This window comes from Oryzias latipes, chromosome 5 (assembly GCF_053564925.1).
Source record: "Oryzias latipes strain Hd-rR chromosome 5, Olatipes_Hd-rR_3.1".
Taxonomy (NCBI): Eukaryota; Metazoa; Chordata; class Actinopteri; order Beloniformes; family Adrianichthyidae; genus Oryzias; species Oryzias latipes.
In genome coordinates, this window is record NC_136241.1 from 36,570,267 (window position 1) to 36,591,657 (window position 21,391).

General features: G+C 45.6%; 1 protein-coding gene and 2 long non-coding RNA genes across 6 annotated transcripts; 1 reads left to right on the plus strand and 2 right to left on the minus strand.

The window, feature by feature from the left end:
- Positions 1–4,325: 4,325 nt before the first annotated feature.
- Positions 4,326–6,878, minus strand: LOC144992268 (uncharacterized). Its single transcript, XR_013656145.1, has 2 exons — positions 6,230–6,878; positions 4,326–6,119 (listed from the first exon to the last, which is right to left on the minus strand). It is a non-coding gene; the product is annotated as an uncharacterized LOC144992268 (long non-coding RNA).
- Positions 6,879–7,047: 169 nt separating this feature from the next.
- On the plus strand, positions 7,048–10,215 carry mych (myelocytomatosis oncogene homolog). 4 transcript variants are annotated; one of them, XM_078947914.1, is made up of 3 exons: positions 7,048–7,293; positions 8,350–8,892; positions 9,053–10,215. In XM_078947914.1, exons 2-3 carry the CDS (start codon positions 8,364–8,366, stop codon positions 9,619–9,621), a joined length of 1,098 nt encoding a protein of 365 aa, XP_078804040.1. In that variant the 5' UTR covers positions 7,048–7,293; positions 8,350–8,363; the 3' UTR covers positions 9,622–10,215. The 4 variants fall into 4 exon arrangements, with proteins under 4 accessions (XP_078804040.1, XP_078804039.1, XP_078804037.1 ...); XM_078947913.1 differs by having other exon boundaries at positions 7,183–7,311; XM_078947911.1 differs by lacking the exon at positions 7,048–7,293 and adding an exon at positions 7,350–7,693.
- A 9,819-nt stretch (positions 10,216–20,034) lies between these two features.
- Positions 20,035–21,031, minus strand: LOC144992267 (uncharacterized). The gene is made up of 2 exons (XR_013656144.1): positions 20,755–21,031; positions 20,035–20,454 (listed from the first exon to the last, which is right to left on the minus strand). It is a non-coding gene; the product is annotated as an uncharacterized LOC144992267 (long non-coding RNA).
- Positions 21,032–21,391: the final 360 nt, after the last annotated feature.

The following is a 21,391-nucleotide window of genomic DNA, read 5'->3' on the forward strand; positions in this document are numbered from 1 at the left end:
GAGATCCAGTCAGCTGTTTTTTAAGGAATGGGGGTGTACATCAGACTCTGCCACACTTCAACCTTAGTGACAGAAACATGTCACCATTTTTTCCATGTTCAGGGGCCTCATTTCTAAAAGTTTGCGTAGGATTTGCGTCAGAAGTGGCGTACGGATGAAACATAGGACGTGCGTACGCACAGAAATATTCGTATTTCTAAAACCGTGCGCACGCAAATCCTGCGCATCTTTCCCTTAATAAATCACAACCAATTCTAAATGCAGCGCAGCTTTTGCGGCTTCATGACACGCCCATAGTTGCCCATAAATAGTCCGTGAAACGCCCACAAATGAATATTCATTGATTGAGAAACCATGGCAAACACGGAGAGAAAATCAAAAAAACGTAACTTCACTCAATGTGAAGTAGAAGTTATCGTTGGCGAGGTGGAAAAGAGGAGAAAAGTGTTGTTTGGAGGGCACAGTGTGGGCATTACTAATGCCAAAAAGGCACGTGAGCGGCAAACGCCGTAAATGCTGTAGCCTCACAACCTCGGACCGTGGCCGAAATAAAAAGCCAGCAGAGGTCCAACAGGACGGCTGGAGGAAGTCTGAACCGGCTCATAAGCCAGTCGTCCTCGTTTGCCAGCAAGTCTTCTTGCTGTCTAAAGATGCGTTCACTCCCAATTCTTCCATTTGCCACATCTTCTAAGAGCGCCAGATCAGCCATTGTGCGTCATTACGCATTGTGATGGGGCATTTTATTTCCATCCATTTAGTTACATCTGACAAGCTACAGATGTCGGTAATAATCCACATGGAAATGGGAAATTGATCAGCAAATGTAATTTCTTGTTGCTTTCTGAATGGTTGAGACATACGCCATACATTGTTTTATCAAAAATAAAACAAACTAAAGGCATATGCATGAATACCATAATTCTGTAGCTTATGAAGAAATGTTTTACTATGAAAACAACTTTCCCCAGTGGACAATTAATCTATTAATCTATTAATCTCTCTCTCTCTCTCTCTCTCTCTCTCTCTCTCTCTCTCTCTCTCTCTCTCTCTCTCTCTCTCTCTGTCTGTTTATCTGCACCTATATCTGCTCCGCCAGACGGACACACTGACGAGAATTTCAGTTTTGTACATTATTTCACTCTGTTAACTATATTATGTATGAAGATGAATTGCACAATATGCCAATATTGCAGAACATAAAGTAATCCCCCCGTATTCGCGGGGGTTACGTTCCTCACCCGCCCGCGAATAACAAAAATCTGCGAATAATTGACGCTGTTTTAAAACTCCCAGAGCCAGAGCCTCTGCAGAGTCAGAACCTTTTTCTGCCGTTTGGGTTCATTTCCAGAAGCTGGAGATGATGCAGGGCGTTTGGATGGCATCTTAAACGTGTAAACAATACTTTTCAGTAGAGTACAGAGTAAATCGTTTTTCAAAATTCGCGGAATGAGCGCTGTTCTGCGCCTCACGCTTTTGACGTCACGTCATCTGCGGCCATCCGCGAATGGGCGGGGCGCGAATATTAAACCTCTTTGTTTCTACAAAGCATTTAATGTTGATTGACAAGATTGTGGCCGGAGAAAAGGAAAACAGCTGCTTTCTTTTTGTTGCAATGATCTTCAGCTTATCAACAGGTTTCATCAGTAACTCCGCCCCAACGGTCCATTCCATTATTCTATGGACCTACAACCAACGGGGAAACCAAAAATGGTAAGATACAGTCCAGTTTAATGGGTCTATTTTATAATGGAAACACTCAAAATACTGGACCGGACTCCTGAGTGGAAACAAGGCTTTTGGGACCCCTTTGGGTCTCAGAGCACCAGTGAACAGGCCAGGCTGACAGAGCAGAATGCAGTGCCATACATGGAGACCCTTTAAAAAAGACGTAAATTAGGAATTAGACTGCACACCAAGAAAATGACAGAGGTGTGGGGGTGAAGGAATGGAAGGCAGCTCAGCTATGCCACGTTCCGGGGCAATTAATGGGTATCAGATGATCAACATTCCCCTGGAATGAGAAGACTCAACTACTCCTCAGAGAAACGATGGGGTCTTTTCTGAAGCTGTTGAAGCAAAGAGTCCATCTCTGGAGGTTTGTTCCAGAAAGACTTTCATAGTCACTGGTAAAAGATTTAAAGAAAATGATCTCATTCACAGTGTTTAGCCCTTGTGCTAGCTTAGGCACTTTAACGTTGGGAGGTGGGTCATCTAGACCCACTAGACAGTGCTCTGAACCTTTTTTCTTCAATGATTTGTGATCTTCACTGGTGTCCATGGATTACATGAAGTCTTTCCACCTTTATCCACCTTTGTCATGGTAGGGAGAACACCTCAATGGAAGGGGGGGGGGGTCATCTAAGATAGCACAAGGGTTACGGAGCATTTCTGAATGTTATGTTTCATTCTAATGTTATTCAATGGAGCTGTTTACTGAAAAACACTGTATTAATGGATTGAATTTGTTTTCAGTCATTTCTGACCGGCTCCGTCAGAATAATAATTAAAAAAAGTCCCACTATCTGTCACACATCTAGGTGTGGGAAATTTGTTCTCTTCCTTTGACCCACCTGGGGTGAGGTTAATTGATATGGTAATTGCCCCCAGTATAATCGTTCATTTCCCTCTGGGAATCGAACCCTGGATTCCTGCGTGGCAGCCTTCCACCTTACCCAGCCGCCAAGTTGGTCAGATTTGGTTCTGACAACATCTGCAGCCCGTGTCTGGATTTTCATTCAGGAAGTTTGGGATTGTTTTAATATGTTTACACCGATTCTGGAAAGTTGTTTTCCAGACGTTTCAGCCAGGCCTTGAAGTTCAAAAGAGTTGTAACTTATATTTGAGAGGTAACTTGGGAGTTCAACAAGCCCAAACTTTAAAGAAAATGTGCCAATAGATAAAATAGTTTATCTGACATCAGAAAAGATTTCACACTGACTCTAATTCAGCACAGATTGTACTTTTCTCCCTGTTTAACCAGCAAACAGAGAGATGATGGACAGACGGCCGGTCAGCATAGAGACGCTGCACCATGAGGACACGTAATCAGGAGCAGGCTGGAGCACACTCATCTTCACACACGGTCGGGCTCCCCGGAGCTTTGGCTGAGCGTCCTAATGGCTCTCTAATGTCTGTCACTGGGTCCCTCATTTGGTTTGTAGGTCAGTCAGTCAGTGAATGAATCTACTTTTTACCACATCCAGACATCTTATCCATCCATTCATCTGTTAAAAACCCCTAAACCTATTGTAATGTGTGTATAACAGTGTGATGCAGCAGCTGTAACTCCTGGATCAGTGGAAGAAAGGTGCAGTAACAGCTTCCTCCGTCCAGCCTCACACTGGCAACAATGAGCGGGTTGTTATTCCCTCCCATACAGTAGGTGGCAGTATATCGTCTTTTAGTGGTTGACCTCCCACTAAAGGGTTGAGGACTGTCAGCATGTCTATCCATATGTGCCCTAGAACTGATACTTTTTTTAGTTTAGGCTTGTTGGTCTGCATGTGGAGAAGATACTACCAACAAATGTAAGACAGAAGAAGTCGCTTTGGACAACCAACTGCTAAGGCCGATTGGAGACTGGAAGCAAAGACAAACATCCAAACATCCATCAGAGGACCAGAGAAACCTTCACCACCAGGACCATGATGTTGACCACAAGATGCTCCCTGCTTAAATAGTCCAGGATTGTGTATCACGTAAACCGGACATGTCACCAGAACAGACTGAATTTCATCTGTTTGGATTTTAAATAAACTTCTCCTTTCATATGAAAGAACAGCTCATCTTTTAACCAAAAACTACCATCAAATGTCGGAAAGACAAACGTTTGGGATTCTTTGAAAGTTTTGGACTTTTTTTCTTTTTAGTATTTTCTGGCTGAAGCCTCATCCTGAGCGGGTTTGAGCGCTGAGTGGTTTTCATTTTTTCATTTTAAGGTTTCTACCGTTATTTACAAGTTGACTTTAGTGCGTGGTGGTGTAGTGGTTAGCACTCTTGCCTCACAGTGAGAAGGATCTGGTCCAAATCCCAGCTTGGGTTGTTTCTGTGTTAGCTTGCAGGTTCTCCTGGTTCCTGTCTGGGTTTCTCCAGGTTCCTCCACAATTCCAGAAACAGGATTCATGGGTCACTGGTGACTCTAGTGGGCTCCTAGGTGTGTGCATGTGTGGTCCTGCAACATACTGGTGACCTGTTCAGGATGAACCCTGACTGTAGATTCTCAGTCAGGTTGTGATAAAATGAAAGGTTCTAAAAAATTCAACAGTAGTTGGGATAGGCTCCAGCTGTTCTGGTGACCCAGAAGCAGGACAGAAACAGACGGTGGCTGAATAAGAGATATTTATTGAGTCCCAGTGGTGGTGGAGGGTTCAGGCTTGGATGATTTGTGGCTTTGACAGGTGACGGAATTGAACCTTGCTCGGAGTCCAGAAGAGTGACAAACGGTGATCAAGGCTGGAGGCGTAGCTGGTGGTGAATCCTGGAGAGGCAGACATACAGTAGAGAGGACGAGCTTGCAGCCTGAGGCACTTGGCATAGAACTAAACGTAGACTTAGAGCAGGGGTCGGGAACCTATGGCTCGCGAGCCATATATGGCTCTTTTGATGGTCACATGTGGCTCGCAGACAAATCTTTAATTATACTTTTTTTTTCATTAGACCAGTCCTTCTCGGGCGCGATGCGATGCCAGAGGCGCGCAGTAGTAGCGGTGCTTGGAGAGAAAACTATCAGTTTACTATTATCTATTATTTCACAGAGTTTGTACCAGCTGGAAACCTGTGAATTGCCATGCCAAAAACTGCGCGCTCTCGTCTCTGAGAAAGAGCGCGCAGTTGCGGGGACGGGATGTGTGAGGAAGAAAGCAGAGGGTGGGGGTGAGGTGTTGTGGGGACAGGCTGCAGGTGAATCGCGCAGGGATTGTAAAAACGTAAAACCCAATGCCCGTCACTCACTGCAGCGTGTGAGTGTGTGTTTGGCTCCCCGTCTGCATGTGATCAGTCTGTCTCACATCTACAGAACATTCAGACATATGATCACGTTAAAGTCTCAACGCCTGCATGAAGCAGAAACTCACCACGTATCAACCAGACTAGGCAATCAACAAAACTACCACGAGAAATACTCATCATTTATTAGCAACAACATAACAATGTTATTAAAAAGGATCCACAGACTTATTGTACTTTAAAAATGTTGAAATTACATCAAATGCACACATTCACTTGTATATTTAGTTTTAAAAATATTGTCGCGGACTGAGTTTAACTTGGCTGTCGGGCCGCGTTAAAAGTTCTGGGGTTCATTGAAGGCATCAAGCAGAGATCTGATTGGCTCTCAGTTCTGTCGCTCAGCCTGTTGTTAGGTAATTTGGACCAATGGGGTTCAGCTATGGGCCGAATAAGGGAAATGGGAGGGCTGGAGCAGGTGAATATAAAGGTGGGAGAAGCGCTCTCTCTCGTCTCGGCAGGAGAGATTCAGGAGTTGATGAATTAGTTATACGGCGTTTGTTGCGGTCTACAGTAACCAGAATAAAGAACTTTAAAAGAGGTTAAGTCTCCGTGCCTCAGTGTGGGAAAGAGACACAACATTATTGTATGGCTCTTTCGAAATTGCATTTAAAAATGTGTGGCGTTTATGGCTCTCTCGGCCAAAAAGGTTCCCGACCCCTGACTTAGAGCGTAACATGGGTCGGAACTCTACTGCATGAAGCAGACGGACTGACGTCGGCTGATGGGTGAGGAGTCCATATGAAGGCTGATGAGAAGATGGGTGGCAGGTGTGATGAGGACTCCCCGGTAGGTGTGGGGGAAGACCTGGATCCTAACACCCGCAGCAGGTTCTGAAGATGGATGGACTTTATGACCAAAGGCTCATTTTATGGAGAGAAAATAGTCTCACCAGATTTGTATGTAATACTTGGTTTATAGCTCAGAGTTTTTTCAGAATCCTCCGCTCCCTCTCAGCTCCGCCAAACCCTGACAGTGCTTCCAGCACGGATCTTCCTGGAGTCCTGGTCCTCAATCACAGCAATAGCGGACAGCACCAGGTCCTCCTGGACATCCGGATAGTGGAGAGAGTCGAGCAGGACGATGCAGACAACCTCAGTCCCTCACATTCACTCCTAAAGACGATGTAGAATCATCATCAGTCCCTGTTCCTGCAACGAGGGAGGAAGCAGGAGAACATGCAAAGTCTACACAGAAAGAACCCAGCTGGGATTTGAACCAGAACCTTGTCAGTGTGAGCTGATGATGCTCATCACCACGCCGCTGTGCAACCTGACGGAAACAATCGTCCTCCACGTTTAATGAATGAATCTCTGGATGTAAAATCTGCTCCATCCTTCCAAAAGCCCTTCAGAGGGACGGCACCGCCCCCCGTCCATTGTTGGCTGGTTTCACTGTGACCTCTACTTGTTGTACATCCCATAATTACCCAGACAGCCAATGTCATGACAGGGTTGTTCATGAAGCGGCCCGTCAGCCCACCAGCTGGCCTGCAGATGGCGCATCAGCCCATTTCTGAACTGCCTCTCCATGAACTTCATGCCCTCTCTGCAGTAACAAAACGTTCTCTGCCGAAGCTCCGCCCACAAACAGCTGGACCCTCAGGAACACCTCCAGGAGAGAAAGAAAGTCTGCAGCTGGATCTGCTCTCATGGAGGAGAGCCCCATGCATGAGGATGCTGGTTCAAATGCCAGCTGCCTCTCTCTCTGTGCCCCCCCCCCTCCCCAGGGTGAAAGGGGTAATAATAAATGGGTCACATCCCTGACGCTGAACTCTCATGACCTCAGGTCTGCTCTGCTCCCTGATTGGCTCAGGAATGCAGCACGTGTACCGGCAACTCTTCGTCAGTTATGTAACGTCTGTGTTGGGGGGGGGGGGGGGGGGGGGGGGGCTGCAGAAGCTCAAACGCCTGAGGTTCCATTGAAAACCACTGACAAGCTGTGCGTGGGGAGGGGGCTGCTGCGTTTCCCTCCTCCGCTCACGGAACCGGGTCTAGACCAGAATCCGTCTCCTGGTCTTTATTGAAAACGTTTCTTCTCCGAGAAGTTTCCGGAAAGTGCAACATCCCCCCCCCCCCCCGCCTGTGAAGAGGGTCACTCAAAGGTTTGGGGGGGCTGTTCTGTGAGGGGGTGTTCGGTCCTCTGGGTGCCACCGCTTTCTTGGGTTACCGGGACCGGATGGAAAGTGGAACCAGAGTCCACCGTAACCCCGCCCCTTTTACTATCTCGCAGAAAGCCGGCTTCTCCACGTGGGTGCTGCACATGCTTTACCCGCCGCTGTTCTCTGTGGTGTGTATCACTCCGCGGGTTAGTCCCTGTTTTAGTGCCTTTTTAACCCGCACCACGGTCCTCGTTGTTATTGTCGCGTGGATTTATTTTTAAACGCAGGTGATTGTGGGTAATTTAGCGACATGGTGGATTCAATTCATCCATCTTTTTATAGTCCTAGACTTTTGGCGCGATTTTGGTGGCGGCGGAAGGACATTCCAACAATCCCGTACATATATGTGCGGGCCGAAGCCCCACCCTCACTGTCCGGTAACGGAACCGCAGAATCAGGATCTTACGATGCAGCTCGTGCCTGTTCAGCACGGTACCAGAGAGTTCGGGTCCCGCACAAAGGTCTAGTTTATGTTCGGATTTAACGGAACCGGTTTCCTCGATTTCTGTCAGTCCGACAACGGTTCAGGTGAGCCTCGCGAGAGAAAACACGTTTACCACTTTCTGCGTGGCATGAAGTTTTCTAGGCTGCACGGTTAACGCATGCGCGCTCTACTTTAGTGCATTGGAGGAAAGCCGCCGGTTTCACGCGGACACGCGCTTATCCGGTTCACGGCGGAATTTTTTTATGTTGGTAGTTTGATTCTTTTTGTTCATATCGTCACGTGGTTCTGACAGCTGTTGAGCTCGTGCGTCGTGGCAGTCCTTCTGCGTCTTTCGTGGGTGTTTGTACACTCGAGGGTCAGAGGGACACCCGTGTCCGTGGGAAATGCAGCAGAAGGTTTTCCGGTCCAAACGAATCAGTGTTGGAACTCTCGGGTTTCCGGAGGAGCTTGAAGGCAGCATTTAACTTCGCTGCACACACGCAGCCTGGTGCGCATGCGCACACGGGGGGGGGGCCACAGCTGAGCAGAAGTTTTCCCGGTTTCCTCAGGTTGGTCAGCAGCGACTCTGCAGGTTTACGGGCGGGGAAGAGCTGCTGCTGGGGGGTCCAGGTGTGTGTGTGTGTGTGTGGGGGGGGGTTATACCAGAGGAACCACACAGCCTGAAGTGAATTGGGGGGGGGGGGTTTCTATGATGATGGGTTCTAACCTTTTTCTGACTCTGGTTCTCTGGGTTCTTCAGGTTCTCCCGTCGTCATGCTGCAGAGCTGCGTTCAGTCTACGGACTGGCTCTACTCGGAGCCGCTGCTGTTTGACGATGACTTCTGCCAAAGTCTGATGAAGGACCTGCAGTCTCTACCGACGCCGCCCCAGTCCCCGCCCACAAAGCCGGAAGTGGGGGACGGCAAGCCCCTGTCCAAGGAGGACCAGCTGAGCTTCGTGTCGGACATCCTGCTGGAGGACCAGGACCTGCAGCAGCTGGGCTGGACCCACGACTTCTTCCACCCCGACCCCGTGGAGAAGCAGCGGTTCAGCCAGCCGTGCCCCCCCCATGAGGACGGCGGCGAGGACTGCCTCTGGCGGTGTCTCTCTGCAGACAAAGGTCTGGAGGAGAAGCTGGGCTGCAGCCCGCTGCTGTCAGACATCGACACCAGCATTTTTGAGGAGATCGCTGGTTCCACGCTGGACTGCCAGAACCTGGTGGACCCTGAAGAACCCAGCGAGACCACGTCGGACTACGGCTCCACCGGCGGAGAGTTGTCCACCTATTCATCCAGCGACTCGGGTGAGTTACTCCTGCTCCGTCGTAAAGCCCCGCCCCCGGTGCTCTGCTGTTAGCCCCGCCCCGTTTCTCTGTTGTAAAGCCCCGCCCTCTGCACAGACGCTGCTCTGATGTTAAGCCACGCCTCCGCATCTAGACGCCACTAACTGTTTGTTTCCAACAGAGGAGGAAATCGACGTGGTGACGGTGGTCCGCTGCCCCTCCAGCCCCCCCCCACCTCCATCAGCCAGTGTCTCCACCCGCAGGCAGAAGCAGGAGGAGCAACAGCGCGTTCTGCAGCGCCACCAACTGGAAATTCAGCTACAACACAATTACGCCGCACCATGCCCCGCCTCCCCTCCACCCACATCCAGTAAGCGCTCCAGAGGGAGCAACGGCTCTTCCCGCCCCCACCACTCCCTCCGCGGTGCCACCTCCTCAGCGTGGTCATCCGCTCGTAACCTCCCCTCCACAAACTGTGTGGAGATGGAGGACGAGGAGGAGCGGAGGAGGAGCCACAACGTGATGGAGCGGCAGCGCCGCAACGAGCTGAAGAAGTGCTTCACGCGTCTGCGGGACGCCGTCCCCGAGCTGACGCGGAACCACAAGGCCTCCAAGGTGGTGATCCTGAAGAAGGCCAGAGACTCCATCTGCAGCCTGGAGGAGGAGGAGCGCCGCCTGCAGGCGCGCAGACTCCGCCTCCACGCACGGCAGGAGCAGCTGAAGGCCAGATTACAGCTCCTTCACAGCTAAACCCCCAGGACTCTTTATGGGGGGGCACAGACTAGTAGGAGTTCCCATTGCTGCAGAGACAGGACATTAAAGGACCCCCCCCCCCCCCCAGTCTTCCGAACGTTTCGTCCCGTTCGCTGGGCTTTTCACTGATGGCGTCGCCCAAATCGGTCTGTCATCTTCAGGACATGGTTGGTCACGTGACCTGATGACCTTTTGTGACCTCAGAAGGGTCCTTGTCAGAGGAAGACGTTGATCTGGTAAACCTACCTCCACCCAAATGCCGGTTTTTATTCAAGCCAGGTTTCAATGAAAATAGTGGATTTTTTACGGTTTTATAAATTATTTTAGGATAATATTCATTTTTATAAGGAATCAATGCAAAGAAAAACAGATCTTTCTTCTGAATGAATTGAAAGTCTCAGTTCTCCGCCTCTTTGAATGAAAGCCGGTTTTTATCGTGGCTGAAGTTTGTTCCTCAGAACGACTGAAGATGTTTTCCTGTTTGAATGCAGAGACTGAAAGAAAACTTCAGTCACTTCAACTGTAGACATGAAAATGCTTTTCTGATGGAGCTGAGCCACAAAAAAATAAAACCAAACTTTTCTAAAACAAGTCAAATTACTCGATTTATCGCTCCGCTCTAATGGAGAGTCTGGAACCGGAACAAAGACGTTCCTCAAAACGCGGTGAGTATGTTCTGAGGCAAACGCAGGCTAGCAGAGGAGACCAGGAGGCGCCCAAGGCGTCCATCTCCACGGCCTCTGAACTCCTCCCAGAACCGAGTTTTTGTCTCCACGTTGCAGGTTGCTGCCGGTACCTGTCAGCTGCCTTTGGACTCCCATGAGCCAGCCAGGCCTGGTAGGACCCTTTCTTCAGCTTGACGGCATCCTTTACTTGTGTCCACCACCGGGTTCAGGGGTTCCGACCACAGCTCCGGACAGCAGCAGAGACAATTGAAGTGGAAAACCTGGTCCACTCGGACTCGATGTCCCCAGCCTCCCCCGGTACCTGTGACCTAGGAGTTAAAGACCTCCCTGACGGAGACCCTCGCAGTGCGTTTGGGTCTGTCAAGTCTTCCCGGCCTCCTTCCCTTCCACCCGTACCGTGTGGTTTGGGGTCAAAAGCCGGGGCCTCGGCGGCCCAAACCCCGCTCAAGGAAAAAGGCGGTGGGTAAAACATCCAAATAGAGCAGCACACTGCAGTTGAAATACGTCAATTGGTCACTGAATTGTCCATAGGGTGTGATTGTGGCCCTGCGGCAGACTGGCGACCTGTCCAGGTTGTCCCCTGCCTTTGCCCGCATGTGGCCCAGATAGGCTCCAGCAGCCCCGTGACCCCGAAAGGGGGATAAAACGGGTTAGAAGATGAATGAGTTGAAAATATGGGTTGACTGACATGTTTGGGTTTTATACATGATTGTCTCTGTGAGACAGAAGAGAGTTTGTAGAGAAATGTCCATCCAGACGCCTTTCCTTCTAAGGAAAGGTTCTGCATCTGTCGCTTCAATTCTTTCTACTGTCAGAGGGATCCTTTAGTGTGCACGTGTTGATGAAGCGCACACACACACACACACACACACAGCTGTTGTTGCAGTATACAAGCAGACTGTCACACAGTTGTATCTGAACATGACTTCTCACCTGTTTTCTGCGTCTACATGACAAACGGCTGTTGGCTTCAGCTGCAGTGATGAAGCTCACAGACTCACGGAAACGTCGGTCGTCTTTTCAATTACAAATCCTTATCTGTGGAGTAAAACGTTGAATAATTTTCTTTCTCGTCCACTTTTAGACAGAATAAACGTAGAGAATCCAAATGTTCTGATAAGTATATCAGATATATCCTAGAGACTTTACCATTGGGAGGTGGGTCATCTAGACCCACTAGACAGTGCTCTGAACCTTTTTTCTTCAATGATTTGTGATCTTCACTGGTGTCCATGGATTACATGAAATCTTTCCACCTTTATCCACCTTTGTCATGGTAGGGAGAACACGCCAATGGAAGGGGGGGGGGTCATAGGATAGCACAAGGGTTATAAACAATTTTTTGGGATGTTTCACTAACTGCTGATGCTGTAGTAAAAACGCTTTGTAGGAAGAAGGCGGCAGTTTTCAGAACAGTAACGAAAAAAGCATCAAAGCAATGACTGGTGTGTTAAAAAGAGCTTCAGCAACCAGGAAACGTCTGCTCATACCTGTGATCTGTGATGGCGGATGGTTGGACATCGACGCTTCGGGGTTTTCCTGCATCTGCTTCTGTTCTCAGCTCAGAAACAGATGAAAGTGGTCTGCAGGTTTCACTCATTGTGCTTCTTCATGCAAATGTTATCTGTTTACCGATGTGGTACCAGATAAACTCACTACTGTTCTTTGTCGTAGTAATACACACCAGCTTTTCATCGGTTACTCATTACACATACAACCTTCTCATCCTTTAGTACTTGATAGAAATACGACTTTTGGACGAGGTTACATTAGGAAATGGTCCCGCTGCAGGAAAGGTTTTCTTGTCTGTTTATTCTGAGACAGTTCTTAGTTTTTTAGCCAAAGGTGGAGAAAACTAGAAAAAAAGAGCTGAATTTGTATTTAATTCCATGAAAACAATCATCTAACATTTTCATTCAAGTGTTTATTTTGGAACTTTATTAAAAAGTTTTGTGGAATGTAGAAAAACAATGGTAGTTTTTGTTTTTTAGGAATTACATCTAGTCATACAATTTGCCCCCAAAGGGGCACAATTGAAAAGAAACGAGGCAGAAAAAGGCAGAAGTTTCAGGGAAGAGTCTGAAGGTCGAACACAAACCTGACAGAAGTCACTCGTCATGTTTCTGCTCAAACTGAAACCCGGCCTTCATCCTCCTCACTCTCACTCTTTTTCATTTAGAGCCCCGAAGGAGAAATCAGATGTCATGGGGGATTTCAGAGCCTCCCACATCATTTACATAAACTCTATGACCTCTGCTCTATGCAGACGCCTGCTCATTGCTGCTGCAGCCTGACCTCTGACCCCTGCAGGATGAGCTCCCATGAGTGGATGCTCTCAGCTTTTATTGTGTGATCGTGAATATGATCCAGATTGTTCTAGGGTTAATGTTTCCACGAAGACTAAAACTCTAACCCTTGTGCTATCTTAGATGACCCCCCCTTCCATGGAGGTGTTCTCCCTACCATGACAAAGGTGGATAAAGGTGGAAAGATTTCATGTAATCCATGGACACCAGTGAAGATCACAAATCATTGAAGAAAAAAGGTTCAGAGCTCTGTCTAGTGGGTCTAGATGACCCACTCCCAACATCAAAGTCCCTAGGATAGAACAAGGGCTAGACCCATCCACAATGTTTACAATTGCACGGCTTTTGTGTTAACACAGAGAGTGAACTACAAAAGCATTTCTAAAGAAAAAAAATAATGTTTTTTTTTGCCTTTTAAATCTTGTTCTATCCTAGGCACTTTAACGTTGGGAGCTGGGTCATCTAGACCAGGGGTCGGCAACCTTTTTTACTCAAAGAGCCATTTGGGATCGCCCCTAATGAAAAGAAAGCACCCGGAGCCACAACCCGTTTTGACATCATTATATATATTATGCATGTATATATTATTCAAAGGTGCTCATTACGTCGATCTTCAAGGACATGAGTGTAGATCGCGGGCCTGAAAAGATAAAAAAAGTACTTCTTAAACATCCACCAGCCAATCAAAATCCTCACTGAGAAGTACAGGACTTGATTGACATGTAGATTGGCCAATCGGACATCCTCTGAAACATACATCACTGCAAATGCACATTGTGTTCTTTAAAGGATGATACCGCGGCCGCGTGTGGGAGGAGCTACCTGCTAAAGTTCTGGTCTGATCGCTGCATGGAACGATGTGTTTATCAATGCATGGTAGACACTGAGAATGTGGAGAGATCAGGATTATTATTTTGAAGAGTTCTACTTGGTAATCATGTTTCCATGTTTGAGTTCATAAAATCATCCCAGAGAAAGTCTCTGCTTCAACTCCTGCAGGGAAAGCTGCGTCTGAATCTGACGCCCGTGTTTGCATCTCTGACAGAACTTGAAGCCAAAGCCTCTTTACCTGCTTTTCCTCTCTACCTGTTCACCTGTTCACATCCTCTGCAGCTGAGAGTTGTTTCGCCCGCGCTCCTCAGTGTGTCCTACACAGAGAGCGCTAAATACAGTCATCGTGGGTTGACACGATAGTCGGGGCGCTCCAGCGAAGCACAAGGATGAAAGAGCCGGACGCAGGTTATAGCGGGGATAGAGCGGGTTAAGCAAATGAATGAAAGAAGACGGCCCGCTGAAGAAATATTCAATATTGTACACATTTTATTATTAGTCTGAACTATCTTTTATTTAGATAAATCTTTTGTATTGCTAAATCAGTCCAGTGTGAAAAAAAACATCAACAAAAGTTGTGTTGGGCGGTTTTTGGCTGGGTCTGGCGGTTTTCAGATGACTTTTGGGCTGGAAAACTCTGACTCTATCTGACAAAACTGCCCGCAGCACGTCAAGTTCCCGGCAGAAGATCACTCCGGACCGCGTGTGTCCTCCTGCTATCAGCTCTGCAGTTCTCGCCCGATAAATACAAGCTCATTTAGGAAGCTGGTTTTGACGTGGTACGGAGCCAGCAGATGAACAAACTAAAATAAAATTTAATTATTATAAAATACTCATTATTTTCCAAAGTCACAGGGAGCCACAACAAAAGGATGAAAGAGCCACATGTGGCTCCGGAGCCATGGGTTGCCGACCCCTGATCTAGACCCACTAGACAGTGGGGTCATCTAGACCCACTAGACAGTGCTCTGAACCTTTTTTCTTCAATGGTTTGTGATCTTCACTGGTGTCCATGGATTACATGAAATCTTTCCACCTTTATCCACCTTTGTCATGGTAGGGAGAACACCTCAATGGAAGGGGGGGGGGTCATCTAAGATAGCACAAGGGTTTCTCAGAATTGTTCACTCCAAGCTGTGAATGCAAACAGAGCTGCAGGGAGCCGGCTGCTAAGGGACTGTCAACAAAGTGAAACCTCTGTGGAATACCATTCTGTAAAATTCAATAAACTGTTAAAAAGCGAACACATGTCTATATTTATATGAACTGGTAATGAAGACTCGTCAGCATAGTCATGCTACATTATTATGCTAAATTTTTTTAGAAAGTCAAATCTATTTTATTGCATATAGTTTTTAAAATTTTAACAGAGATATGAATCATAACCTTGTGACGGGGTTCTTCTCAGCAGCAAAAAAATAAACCACTCGGAAATAAGTTGGCCAAGCCAGCCAGCAAGCAGCAGACTCAAAATTTCAAAAATGGGATTTCAAAAAAAAAAAATTCAAAGACTTCAGCTGATTCTGGGAGAGCCTGTTGCCACCACTGCAACCAAGACTGCTCTCTACCAACTGAGAAAAGTTCACCCTTTATAAAGGCTTAGCCCCTCCCACCGGCCAATTATCCAAACACTTCCTTAAAACAAATTACTGGAAGAATCAACATAACTCCAAACTTACAGATATTTAACAGGAAAAAAACCAACAACAATTGAAATACAAAAATAGGTTTGAAACAAAATCAATTAAACAAAAAGGGGAACAAAGCAAAAAAAAAACAATTCTGGCATATGACATCACTTCCGGTTTCCTGTGGATAAAAATGCTGATGTGTCCATTGCTCTGGTTTGGCTGTTGGTGGAAGAAAACTTTGATGGTGAGTGAGATTCTGTTTAAAACCAAGTGTGCACCCTTAGAATTAAACAAAACATGAAATGTGAATGATTTGTCCCACAAAACTATAAACTGTTACTAGGCGGGAAGAAACGAGAAGAAAAAAAACAATTAGGCTCATGTTCAGGGGCTTTCCTGCAACCTGTCACAAACACAAATGCACAATAGCTCTGAAGATACTAAAGCTTCTGTCACCAAACCTCCTGTACTGACTAATCATGACCTTATTGTCCTACTGCAATAAAGATTGTCATAATTCAAGTTGTTTATTATTAGGAATCTTTCATATTTAAATATTGATCAGATTTGGTCAGAGCTATTGAGGATTTTTGTCCAAATCTGATCCATTTGTAAATACGAAAAAATCCTAAAAATAAACAAAGTGAAATATTGACATATTCTTTATTTTAGAATGACAGTAAGGTCATGATTAGTCCGTAGAGAAGGTTTGGTGACAGAAGCTACAGTATCTTCATAACTACTGATAACTTTATTCATGATTCATTTCTATTAAAACTTGAAAAAGTATATGCAACAAGATAAAATAAAGATGGACTTTCCTACAAAATATTTATTTTAACACGAATATGCTGACGAGTCTTCATTACCAGTTCATATAAATATAGACATTTATATTTAGTGAGATTATTGATTTTAACAGAATGGTGTTTCACAAAGTTTACACTTTGTTGACGGTCCCTTGACAGCCAGCTCGCAGCATGTCTGCATTCACAGCTTGAAGTGAACAATTCTGATAAAAAGGCAAAAAATATATTATTTCTTTAGAAATGCAGTTGTGGTTCACTCTCTGTTTTAATATAAAAGGATTGAGATACTTGCTGACACATTTGAACGTTGATCAGAAGAGTTATTGAAGCAGGAAGTCCAAATCTGTGAAGATCTTTCTAACTAAATGAACCTCAGCTGCCAGAGAATTTAAAATAATAAATCTATGGTTCGCAAGTGAGGAGGCAAACCAACTCCGACAAGACAAGAAGACGCAGCAGCTAGTTTCTGCGGAGGTGGAGGTTGCCTGCGTTGGAAGATTGACTCGAGGCTGAGCGCAGCAACCTCCAGCAGTGTTTTTTTCCAACAGTGAAAAGCTGTCCATCCTCCCCCCTTACCGGGACGCAGCGCCGGCGAGTTACGCCACACTTTGGGACTGCAGGACTTAAACTTGGCCTGAGGTGTCTGCTTTCACTGTTCTTTGGAGCCGCACGGCAACGACACGGACTCTTAGTTTCCGGTTCCGGGTTACACAGCAGGACACGTGGCGTGCCTCTCTGCGGATACAACTATCTTCAAATTACTCAAAAGGTTGATTTTCCCCAAAAAAGAGAGCTGACCATGCCCCCGAAGAAACCCCAGGAATACGAAGAGCTCAAAAAGACTCTTGACATTATTCAAGAAACGCTGAAAAGTTTTATGAAGTGTCGGCTAAGCTAACGCCACTTTGGGAAATGATGGAAGAGTTCCGAAGATCTCGGGCTCAAAACGAGCAGCGAGAAAACCGGGTCGAGATTCTGGAGAAAAGACTGGACGATGTGGATCAGCAAGTAAGGATGAATAATGTCATTCTCACTGGAGTACCAATCAAGACTCGAGCGAAGCTGAAAGCAGCAGGAGCTAGCACTGCTAATGCTAGCGCTAGCGTAGCTGGCAGTGCTAATACGGAGATCGGTGCAGTGTCTTTGGAGCAGCAAATACATTCATTTCTCACATCTAAAGGGATTTCCCTGGATCTCAATACCATCGAGACCTGCCACCTGCTCCCCAGGAGAAAGGAGACGGATAAACCAGCGATCCTCATCAGGTTTGTGAATCACAAACACAAGCTAGCTTTGATGACCCAAAGGAAACACCTGAAAGGTTCGGCTGCTTATCTGAACGACCATCTGACCAGAAGGAATGCTGAAATCTCAAAACATGCACGGCTTCTCATGTTTTAACTTTTGATACTTGATGAAATTTTTGCTATGAAAATTCCTGAAACAGTGTTGTCTGCTTTACTGATATAGTATTATGTTTTATTCATATGAATGGCTTTTATAAGTAACATAATCTGCATATATTTCAGATGACTGATCTGCATTTGCCATGTTGATTTCTAAAATAGTTATTTTTGACGTAATACTTAAGTAATTCATCTTTGTCATGTGCTTTATCGATATCTTATGATTTTTAATTCTGTCTGATAAAAACTGGGAACCGGATATTGATAAATCATGTAATAAAATGGTTGTAGTATAACGGGGTGGGATTTATATAAGTTTGCTTCCTTCCACTCCCTTTCAAGCAATATTTATTAATATGTCTAATTATCCTAAGTTTGATTAGTTACTGTATGAATGTATGACTGATGATTATATTGCTGTTGTGTATTATTTCTACTTAATTGCTTGAAATAAACCATTTCAAATCAAATCAAAAAACTCTGATGATGAGGAAAGGGAAGCCGGTGTGTTTTGTATAAATGTAGTCCAGCTGTTTCAGATGCAGAAGATGAGGACTTTGATGGATTTTAAATAATTTGAAAAATAAATCACAAACAACTCAGTTTTGCGCTCGCTGCCTTTTTTAAACACACCAGTGTGCACGTTTCACCGGTATGTGTGTTAACGTTAAATACAGAAAAAACACTCAAAACTGAAACGGCTCCGTTTAATCAGCGGAGCAGGAGAGGAGGGGGGTTATGGGAAATAACATGGCTTTAATTGTGTGTGTGTGTGTGTCTGGCAGGTCAGTGTGTGGTGTGGCTCTTTGACTATCACAGTTACAAATGTCGGCTCTTTGTGTCAAACTTTTTTGCCCCCCCCCCCCCCCCCCCCGTGTTAGAGGCATTCATAGAAAAAAAACGTTGGATGTAACGTGGATTAAATCATTAACCAACAACCCAAAACTAAGGTAAGAAAGTGCAGCAGGTTTTTTTGTGCTGTAATTTTTTCTCATGTAAAATTCACTGCATTTGTTACCATTTTAATGCTTTGAATCCACGTTACAGCCGCCGTTTCTTTTCTATTAAAGCACCAAAATGAAAGTCCCGCCCCGCTGCTTGACATGCAAATTTGAGCCAATCAGATCAACTAGAAAGGTTCCTGCCCCCAAGTGACAAAAACGCCCCCTTAACACTGAGGGTAGATCCTGGTGAGGGAGCAAAAAGGATCTGACTGTGCAGGATCACTGCTCGATTAGGATTGCAGCCGTGCAATTGTAAAATATGGGGTCGCTTGGTTAGAATTGCGCCAGTGCGGTTGTAAGGTTCACTCACTCAGTTTCTAAATACGCCCGCTCAGTTGCCTTTACGCCCTTTCACATTATGGCAGAAATGTAATCCCATAATTCTTAAGAATGAACAGTAAATACTTTGATAGCTTTGTCTTTCTGTTGTATTCTCTTCGCAAACAGTGAAATCTGTATTGGATGAAACTGCTGCAGTCGGTGATGCTGTGCAAAGGCTCTGTGTTATGATAATGACCCCCCCCCCCCCCCCCCACACACACACACACACACTCACATTTACAGAGGGCTAACTGGCAGGTCTTGGCTTCCCAACAGATGAAAAACAACCCTGCATCCAAAACACAACCTGTTTCTGCTTTGATGGGCAGCAGTGTGGTCGTTGTTAAGGCGGAAAGCCAAAATCCAGAAGAACTCTACCATCACCATCAAACAAGTCACCTCTGAGAGCACCAGCATCAGCACGGTCTGTGCTCGGAGGACTTCAGCTTTTTCAAAAGAACTCTGTCATGATCCAAATGGCTTTCCTGAAATCTCTTCATTCGTCCAACCCCCACACTTTAGGAGAACATGTCCTCCCCGTCACATGGAGACCTAGATCCCTAAGCCTCTTTTTTCTACTGACTGGTTACCAAAATCCTCGTTTATCTGTTTAACCTCCAGCTTCTTCATCCAGTTCATTTTCTTGTGATTCAGAAATATTCTTTCCAATAAAACAAGTCTCAGCGTCGACCTGTTTCCTTTTCCAATTCAATTCAATTCAATTTTATTTGTATAGCCCAAAATCACAACAACAGTCGTCTCGATGGGCTTCGAAGTAAAACATGAAATCAAAAGGATCACGAATACAAAGAGTTCAATAGAAAAATACTAAAATGAACTAACAAACTGACTAAGCTATACTGGCATCCCTGCCCTTAGACCCCCCTTCGCGGTAAGGAAAAACTCCAAAAAAAACGGATTCCGGAAAAAACGAAGAAACCTCAGGGGTGCCCACATGAAGGAGGGATCCTCCCCCAGGACGGACAGGCGATTTAGCAGAACTCTTAGAGAAGAATTAACTTATCTAAATCTACAACTACATATATAAAAGTCCAGCAGACGAGCTTCATCCAGCCGTGGTTGGGGGGACAGTCAAAGGCGCGAGTCGAGCCGGAGACAGGAACCACAGCCAGGTGTAGGAGCAGGAGCAAAGGCGAGGTAAACGGTCAGGAACTGGAGCACGGATGAGCCAACTGGAGTCTGGAAGCACTCCCACTCCCCAGGAGGGGAGAGGAAAAGAGGGACAATACATGAATCGCACTGCACCAAACAGAGGCATGGAGAACTAAATGATAAATTATGATCAATGTAGCATGTATGTCTTACATGAACTTTACAAAGTTGGTTTTAATTAATTTGGGCTAGTTTGGTTCGACTCATGGAGGAATGTGAATGTTTAAAAACCACAGACAAGACTTGAGTTGCTAATGTAAATGTATTTACAATATACAGTGAATACAAAAATCACAATATATACAACAAAGGATTTTTTTTAGTCCAGAGGATGTTTTCTGTTGTTTTGTCTTTCTAGTTCTTAAGGCGTCCGTTAGGCCTTATGAAAGAGTTTTTATAGTTCTCTTTTGGAAAAACGAAAAGAAAGAAACACTCCAGCTGATTTGTTGGATGAGAAGGGGGTTAGTTCCTACCGCACTGGCAGTGAAGAGGGCAGAATCCAAGTCAGGATCGGGGCTCCTTTTTAGCTCGCCATCTGCAGAGGATTTATCCTCTTTGTTTTCTTCTGGGAGTGGTAAAACTCCCTGATAAACAATTCTGTCCAGTGCTCAGGTTGAGCATCCAATAAATTGGTCTGCAAGACGACCAGTCTTGCGACCTGACCTGTTAAAACAGGGTCAATAAATAAATAATTTCCTTTGATCAAAAGAAAGCATATTCCCACAACCTCCTTAATTAACATAATAAACAAATGCATATGCAATTCATAATCAGGAGGACACTGCAAAAAATATCTTAAGTGCATAATCGATAGTTGTACAACATTTCCAAATTCTATTTCAATGTAGATGATCATCAATTTTTCAAATGAAAAATAGTTCATTTTAACCACATCCAATTATAAAAAAACAATTCATTTAAGCTGGCGCCCGCGCCACCTGTCTCAATCATTGCTGCACTCACCAGTTCACTTTTTGTTCAACTGTGCAGATTTAAATCCCGGCTTCAGATGATGAACGCCGATCTGCAGCAACGGTACACAGCCCAGCTCCCTCGTACTTGCAACCTGTCAGTGCTTTGACAGGTCTCCCAAGAACGAAAGCCACGTCACTACTGAACTTATAGTCTCGCGGTATTTGCACAGCGCAAGGGAACCGGCAAATTTAAAGTGACAGTGCAGAATTTTACTAGGAGCGACAGCGCAGTATGATTTAAAGTGATAGCGCAGAATTTCATCGGGGTTACATCAAGAACAGAGGAGAGGAAGGGTAGAAGTAAAAACAGGAAAGAGGACAGAACCCCAGAGCACCATAGTTACCCCAGCTTCAACTTCTAGCAGCCTTTTAAAAGAAATAGTTATTATTAAGTTTAATTTAAACAAACTAACATTAAGTTAAATAATCTCTGAATACTAACTAGTCTGACAATAAGCCTGTCCAAAGAGGAATGTTTTCAGTCTAGCTTTGAATGTAGAAACTGAGTCGGCCTCTCTTCCATGAGCTGGGAGTTTATTCCATAAGACAGGGGCTTGGTGGCTAAACGCTCTACCTCCAACCGTACTTTGACTAATTCTAGGAACCACAAGCAGTCCTGCATTTAG

Excerpts from the sequence above, each read along its gene's own strand:
- mych (XM_078947911.1), top strand. The coding sequence starts at position 7,636 with ATGTTCGGATTTAACGGAACCGGTTTCCTCGATTTCTGTCAGTCCGAC. Across the intron at positions 7,694-8,349 it reads TCAGTCCGACAACGGTTCAG|GTTCTCCCGTCGTCATGCTG; the intron begins GTGAGCCTCGCG and ends TGGGTTCTTCAG. Across the intron at positions 8,893-9,052 it reads CTATTCATCCAGCGACTCGG|AGGAGGAAATCGACGTGGTG; the intron begins GTGAGTTACTCC and ends TGTTTCCAACAG.